At 40.4% G+C, this 8,329-nt stretch overlaps 1 protein-coding gene across 1 annotated transcript in view; it reads left to right on the top strand.

Annotated features, from left to right (window-relative positions):
* HNRNPC (heterogeneous nuclear ribonucleoprotein C (C1/C2)) overlaps window positions 1–7,114 on the top strand; it is a 77,192-nt gene extending 70,078 nt beyond the window's left edge. The window contains exon 8 of the mRNA XM_006883289.1: window positions 7,039–7,114. Coding sequence (XP_006883351.1) covers window positions 7,039–7,114 — 76 coding nt within the window. The remainder of the gene's footprint in view (window positions 1–7,038) is intronic.
* The last annotated feature ends 1,215 nt before the right edge of the window (window positions 7,115–8,329 follow it).

Here is an 8,329-nt window from a genome sequence, read left to right as displayed (position 1 = left end):
AGGGAAGAATTCAAGATAGTGAAGAGTTGAAGATTTCAAAAGGCAGCACAGGGCGACAAAGTAAAATATTACAATGAAATGTGTAAGGTGTTGGAGTCAGAAAATCAAAAGGGCCGAACTCGCTCAGCATTTCTTAAGCTCAAGGAACTTAAGAACAAAGTCAAACCTCGAGTTGCTATAATCAAGGATGCTTTAGGCAGAATATTAAATGATCCAGGATGTATTAAAAGAAGATGGAAAGAATATACTGACTAACTGTATCAAAAGGAATTGGCAGACACAGTAGAATTTAGTGAAACAACATATGAGCAAGAGTCTATAGTGATGAAGGAAGAAATTCAAGCTGCTTTGAAGGAAATAGCAAAAAATAAGGCCCCAGGAATAAATGGTAGACCAGTTGACATATTTCAGCCCTGGATGTGCTCACTAAATTGTGCCAAGAAATCTGGAGAATGACCACCTGGCCAACTGACTGGAAGAGATCTATATTTGTTCCCATTCCAAAGAAGGGTGACCCAACAGTGTGGAAACTGTAGAATAATTATCATTGATTTCACATGCAAGCAGAATTCTACTGAAGATTATCCCAAAACGACTGGAACATCAGCAGAGAACTGCCACAAGTCCAGGCTGGGTTTAGAAGGGGTCGTGGTACTAGGGATATTGTAGCTAATGTTAGATGAATCTTAGCTGAAAGCAGGGAGTACCAGAGGAATGTCTGTTTTTTATTGACTATGCAAAGGCATTTGATCATAACAAACTGGCTGACTGAGAAGAATGGGAATACCAGAACACTGATCGTGCTAATGAGAAACATATACTTGGACCAAGAGGCAGTCATCAGAACAGAGCAAGGAAACACTGCATGGTTCAAAATTGGGAAAGGTGTACGCCATGCGTGTGTCCTGTCTCCATACCTTTTCAACCTGTATGCAGAACAGATTATCTGGGAGGCTGGGCTCTGAGGAGAAATGTGGGGTCAAGATTGGTGGAAGATCTATCAACAATCTGCGATATGCAGATGATATAACCCTGCTTGCTGAAACTGAGGAGGACCTGAAGCGCTTGTTGGAGAGGGTCAAGGATCGCAGCCTCCAATACGGATTGAGGCTCAATGTCAGGAAGACAAAGATTCTCACCACTGGGCCAATTGGCAGCATCATGATGGATGGTGAAGAGATTGAGATTGTTCACAGCTTCAGATTGCTTGGCTCCACAGTCAACACTTGGCACCAGCAGCCAGGAAATTAGAAGACGTATTGTGATGGGAAAGTCTGCTGTTAGGGACCTCTCCTAAGTACTGAAGAGCAATGATGTCTCTCTGGAGACAAAGGTGCATCTGATACAGGCCATGGTCTTTGCTATCTCTTGTTACACATCAGAGAGTTGGACAATAACTGAGGAGGATAGGAGAATTTATGCCTTTGAGCTGTGGTGCTGGAGAAGAGTATTGAGGGTACCACGGACTGTTAGGAAAACAAACAGATTCATCCTGGAAAGGGTCAAACCGGGCTGCTCCTTGGAGGCAAAAATTCTAAGGCTCCATCTAACATACTTTGTACATGTTGCAAGGAGGAGCAGGTCCTTGGAGAGGGACATCATGCTTGGTAGGATGGAGGGACAGCGCAGAAAGGGAAGAAGGCCCCCTATGAGGTGGATTGATAATAGTGACTGGGGTAATCTGGATGGGTGTGTAGGAGACAGTGCGATTAGCACAGGACAGCAGAGTTTAGGGATGTTGTACATAGGGTTGCTATGAGTTGCAAGCGACTTGATGGCACATAATAGGGTAAAATAATTCAAGAGGGGAAGCTCAAAATCATGTGTTTACACTGAAAACATAAATTTCAGAATTTTGAATGCAAAACCAATTAATGAAAAACAGTACTTGCTTTGAGAATACTAGAATGTAAATACTAGCCCCTGCGTTTAACATTGTTGATCTTTGAGTTGAAGATTTTATGGAAAACAACCAGTTAACTTGTAGTCCCTTCATCAGTCTCCTATTCATCCGCATTTTCAGTCTAATCATTTGTAGCGACTGCCAGTCCATCTCACTTATGGTCTCTGGCTTCACCAATTACAATTTTCTCTACCTGTAATCTGGTGAGATGTAGATAGGAATCACCATGGACAATGTTCTGTGTAATCCATTTTTATTGGCTAATGTTTGGGCGTAGGTGTTTAGAGTTGTCTTCCTAAAAATGTGAACCCCAAAAGTTCTTCTGTCATCTGGGTAATAACTATTGGTATTGGCCATCAGTGGCAGCTGTTTCAACAGTACAACCCAGAACACGTTGAAATACAAACTGAGATGAATGTTTGACTACTTGGATAAGGACTACAAAATTATGGGCAGAGACCATCAGCTTACTCCATGGGAGGATGGACACTCTCCCTTGTGATTAACTGCCTCTGAAAACCCGCTGGGGGAGTCAGCTATGTGTTGATCCCTACTCTACCGTACTGTCTTGAATATATCAGATAATTCTTTGGGACATCACACAGGAATAAGCAGCAGGAATTTTAAACTTTCTTGACAGAGCTTCTCCCAAACTTTCCAGTGCTTTTATCAGAGTAGTAAAGTAGTTGAATGTGTCTCAATGATGGTTTACCTTAGTTAACCTAGGGGAGCTTTGAAAATCTAGACAGCATGTTGGGGAGCTCTGGTGGCCTAGTGGCAAGAAGCTGCACAGCAGCCCCAGAGGTGTTTAGTTCAAATACCCCAGAATCTCTCCTGGAGGAGGAGGGGAAATCTGTAACAGATCTGATTTGATGGTACACAATAATAAATTTTTTAAAAAATTTATTTAATGTGTGTACCATCAAATTGGATCTAACTGGTACAGGAGGTGATTGTTCCTCCTCCTTCAGCAGAGCATCTGGTGGATTTAACGGTGCACCTCTGGGATTGCAGTGCAGTTTCCTGCCACTAGGCCACCAGAGCTCACCAATAAAAAAAAATTTTAAAAAAAAATTTATGGGCAGCTTGCATCGTATCTTTTATTTCTCGGTGGTTATAATATTCAATATATGGAATCCGTTTTCTTGATTCTAATACAGAGATGAAAGTCACACCGAGAAACAAAACCTCTGAGAAAAGGGCATTAAGGAAGGACCTAAGACTTTCAGAGAGGATGTCTTTATATGATAACTAGCTAAGGAAGTTAATAATACCTGTCTCTTCATGTATAGATAGAATAAACCAGTGAGTAAAGTGAGGGGGATTTATTAAACTGAAAAAGGTATTGGCATATAAATCTGTAGGAAAGGACGGAAACTGTAGAAACAACACAAGCCTCAACTTGCTCAAAAGTCTTAAAAAAGAATTTAGGTGGTCGGACAAAAATCCATTCTGCTGTAAGGTTCGGGCAGTACTGGCTGAATAAAAGGAAGCCTACATATTTCATCAGATGCTTTCCTGGATGCACTTAGCAAAGAAATTTGGAGGACAACCACCTGGCCAGCTGACTGGAAGAAAACTCTGTCCCTATTCTAGAAAATGGTGACCTGATACTGGAAATTAGCTAAAAGAAGTCATTAATAAAAGATCCTTCTGAAAGTTACTCAACTAAAGACTGGAACAGCAGCATATCAACAGAACTGTCAGATATGCAGACTTGGTTCTAGAGGCCATACTACTAGGGATATATCATCATTGATATTAAATGGATCTTAGAGAAATACCTGTTTGTTGACTTTAGGCATTTGACTGTGGATTACAACAAACTGGCTAACTTTGAGAAGAATGGGAATCCCAGAGCGCTTGATTGTGCTTGTGTGAAACCTCTGTTTGGTTTAGAACATCAGAACAAAGCAAGGAAACACTACATGGTTCCAAATCAGGAATGTGTACACCGAGGATGCATCCTATTTGCGGAACAGATAATCCAGGAGACTGGACTCTTGAGGAGAAATGGGACATCAAGATTGGAGGAAGACTCATCAACACCTGTATTACACAGATGACACAAATCTTGCTTGCCAAAACTGAGGAGGACCTGAGGCATTTGCTACAGAAGATCAAGGACTGCAGCCTTTCAGTATGGATTGAAGCTCAGCATCAAGAAAACAAAGGTTCTCACTACTGGGCCGATTTGCAACATCATGATAGACATTGGAGAGCTTTAGATTGTTAACAGCTTCAGTTTGCTTGGCTCCACAATGAACACCCTTGGTACCCAGTACCCAGGATATCAAATACTAATTGCATTGGGAAAGTCTGCTATCAGGGACCTCTCCAGAGTACTGAAGAGCAATGAGATCAGTCTAGACACAAGTGTGTACTTGATCCAGGCCATGGTCTTAACAGTTGAATCGGAAAGCTGCACAAAATCTAGGGATGATAGGAGAACTGATTCTTTTGAGCTGTGGTTCTGCAGACTAGAATATATGATGGCCTGCTAGGAGAACAAACAGGTTGATCCTGGAGAGGGTGAAACCAGGCTTTTTGTTGGAAGCAAGGACTCTGAAGCTCTGTCTGATATTTTGGGCTTGTTGCAAGGAGGGACCATCATCCTTAAGGTGGAGGGAGGTGCAGGAGAGGAAGATCCTGGATGGGATGGATTGACTCAGTAACTGGGGTAATGAGAGTGGGTGTGTAGGAGGCATTGAGGTTGGCACAGGATAGAGGAGGGTTCAAAGCTGTTGTACAAGGGTTGCTGTGAGTCGCAAGCAACCTGAAGGCACTTAAAAACGTGTCTAAACACTGTGATGATGGAAATTATTTTAGTACACCAGGTGGCATGTCACTAATCTCATGTATCCTCAGAGTTCTTGAAATTGGATTAATGTTACTGAATGTGATTTGGTATTAAATAGTTCTGTCATTGAATGACTGCAAAAGTGTTTGGCACTGGGTCATAAAAGGTATATGTCAAAAGTTTGTATCCTTTACCTATTCAACCTTTTTGCTGAGAAAATCATGCGAAAAACTGGACTATGAAGAATATGACTTCAAGCTTGGAGAGACTTGTCAACAACTTTGCTAACTGCAGAAAAGACTAGCCTTCAGTATGGTTTATATTGCAACATGAAGAGAAATCCTTAACCACTGGCAATAGGCAACAGTGATTAAATGGAAAAAATGATTGAAGTAAAAATATTTTCATGGATCCATAATAAACAGCAGTCAGGAAATAATGTTGCATTGGGAAAATCTGTCAAGTACCTCTGAAAAGCAACATTAGTTTAAAAACTAAGGTACCCTGATGATCTTTTCAGTGACACTCATGTATGTAAAGAGGACAAGTTAATAAATGGATGGCTTTGAAATTTGTTGATGACTGAGTAGCCCATGAAAGCTGTCCTGGAGGGAGTATAACCACAGTGCTCCTTAGAGGCTTGGTAAAACATCTTACACACACATATGGGCATGTATGTTGCCAGATGAGGCCAATCTTTGGAAAGATTGATTTGAAAGGTTGGAAGTTAGAGTAGGACTCTGAACCAGATGTATTGGCACAGTGATAACTCGAGTATATCAGTGAGAATAGCAAAGGATAAATGGTTCAGATCTGTTGCTTTGTGGTATAGTCAATTCATTGATATTTATTTAATAACTGCTGGACAGCCAGATGCTAATAAGAAAGCAGTTTCTGAAGTACACATTTGATTATTAGCTCAGGAATTTTTGTGAATAAATGTGACTTATTCTGTGTCTTGTATGAGGATACCTGTAACCAAGAAAGTGCACGACTAAGTTAGTGTTGCTCATTCATACAGTACAGACACTACGTCATCAGGTACAAAATGTCAACATTACGGATTTTAGATTTGCAATGAGTAGCCTTTAATTCCAGAAAATGATGAGCTAGTGCAAAAGAGGCTCTCAACAAGGTGGATTGACTCAGGGACTCCAGCAATGGGCTTGAGTGTGTTGGAGATTGTAGGAATAGGACAGAGTTCACATCTGTTCATATGGTCACTATAGTTCATTCTTGACACCTAACAATAGCAACAGGGCTAACACGAGTGGCACCACTTTGGCAGTTCGAATGCACCAGAGTCTCCATGGCAGAATGTATGATTCTGAAAATCAGCTGGTGGGTCATGTATGATTATTGGCAATTGATGGAGATGATGGTTTCTATAACCCAGGCAACAGCTGTTTAAGATCCCTGCTGCTAATGAAACTTCACAAAAGGGGTAAACTTTGTTGTTTTCCTGTACATTCTATTTTGTGGATTTGTTCATAGACCAATCTTCCATTAAAATACCGTGTATTCTGCTTCAGAAATCCCGAAAGAGTGCAACTACTACTTACCCCCTTTTTACCTCTGGGCACCTTGAAACCTCTAATTTTTCACAGCTCAGACAATGTGAATACTCCACATACCCTACCAAAAGCACTTTTTTCAGACAGTATTGTTAATATATTTTTTTGCTCTTACTGGACACTGAGGTGGCTCCGTTGGCAAGAGTATTGCAAGAAAAAGTGGGATCACAGAGGAGCTTGTAGTACAGTTGCTATAACCGTAGTGGCCTGATTTGTTCTTGCTAGCCCGCCCTCCTGGACTTTGGCATTCATGCAACTAACACAGCTGATTGTTGTCTTAAAAAGAGAATGCACTTAGTTGAAATAACTATATTTTCACAGGTCTTGAGAAACATTGTCCTAATTTTAAGGTATCTGGCACTTCCCTACTGTTTTTCATTTTGCAATTTTCAATGCTGTAATTTTCTGAGCTTAAAAGAATGGCTCAGGCAAAATTCAAGTGCAATAATCACAACTGTACTTCCTAAGAAGATGCTAGTCAAGACTAACCTGTGGTTAACAGATATCAAGCTTATATATAAAGACATGTTTATTTAGGAATAAAAGATACAGCTACGGCTGAGTCCACATGCTTCCTGAATACTTATCAATGTCTTGTTTACCACAATCAGTCTAAGTTACTGTCACTGGCCTTGCTTCTGGGTTACTGCAGTAAATTTCAGCAGAATTGGTATAATCACTTCCCACTAGACATTTGTCATTTCAAGACAGGCGTTATTAGATGGAATTCTTTAAAAAGTCTTATGTGGCTTTTTCTTTAGGACATTGGTAAAATTAACAGTCTACAAAGCCATGAAAGAAGCATCCTTTCCCTCTCAGGCTTGTAGTCGTCCATAGAATCAAGAAACAGTTCTTTGTATCACTAATTATAGTCATGCTAATTTGTATGACTATTTGATTAGTGTGTTTATAGTGAAATAGGATGACTATCAACTATATTATTAAACAAGAATAACCCCAAACCACTGACAAATCATTCTGACTGACCATACTGATAGATTTGAACCACTTGATTTCGAGTTGGAAACAACTCAGCTGACTCTCTAGCAGGTTCTGAGGTGATGATCATCCACAGAATATTCTCCCACAGAGCAGTTGGTGGGTTGACTTGACAATAGGGCACTAAAGCTTCCACCTTTTAATTAGCAGCCTGATATGTCACCAGGGGTCTTAGATCTGTTACTGGTGCCATCCGGTTGATTTCCTACTCATAGGGTCACTGTACAACAGATGGAGACCTTGTCCAACCCTCTCCCTACCTTGCAGTTTTTGGTCTGTCTAAGCATACTGTCACTTAAGTCACTGTTAATAATACATCCTAAGGATCTTCCTTGACTTTGTTGATCCCTTACTTGCCAAGCATATGATAAATTGAGTCCTCATAGTTCATCCTTAACTAAACGGCAGAGCATTCCAGCTGCACTTCTTCCAAGACAAGATTTAGTATTTTGGCCGCCCATGCTACATTTCATATTCTACAATCCAAAAGGTTGAATTCTTCACTTTTCACTTTTAATTGTTTTTTCATGGGCAAACAAAACTTGACCATTGCGGTGGAACCGGCTCATTGCAGACCTTGTGTTGGTGAATAAGAACTGCCTTTGGGTTTCAGTGTAGCTCCCTGGGACAGCCACCAGAGCTTCTTTTCACATGCATGTAAAACAGGTGAAAACTTGGATCAGGCTACTCTTAAGTAACAGATTTGCCCGATGTCATACATATTTTGCTATCTTTCCTGCTGCTGTTTCTGTGGATCCAAATAAAATCTGACAACTTTTCTTCATTTACTGCAATGTTGTTTATTGGCTCAATTGAAGATTTCTTGAAGTGTAATCTGTTGAAGGCTGTAGTCTGCATCTTCTGTAAGTGCTTTCAGTCCTCTTTCAGCAAACAAAATTGTGTCATCTACGTAAGTAGGTTGGAAGTAAGTTGTCTTCCACATCTATGATGAGTGTTATCGGTCCTACATATTGTGCTAAGCACTGAAAACATTTTTTTATTTAAATTATTTTATTATTTTGTGTTTGTGTACCGTCAGATTGGATCTGACTG

The sequence above is a fragment of the Elephantulus edwardii genome, unplaced genomic scaffold, assembly GCF_000299155.1.
Source record: "Elephantulus edwardii isolate Elephantulus edwardi_28Jun2011 unplaced genomic scaffold, EleEdw1.0 scaffold00026, whole genome shotgun sequence".
Lineage (NCBI taxonomy): Eukaryota > Metazoa > Chordata > Mammalia > Macroscelidea > Macroscelididae > Elephantulus > Elephantulus edwardii.
Note: the sequence above shows the minus strand (reverse complement) of the source record. Positions and strands in the feature narration are given on the sequence as shown.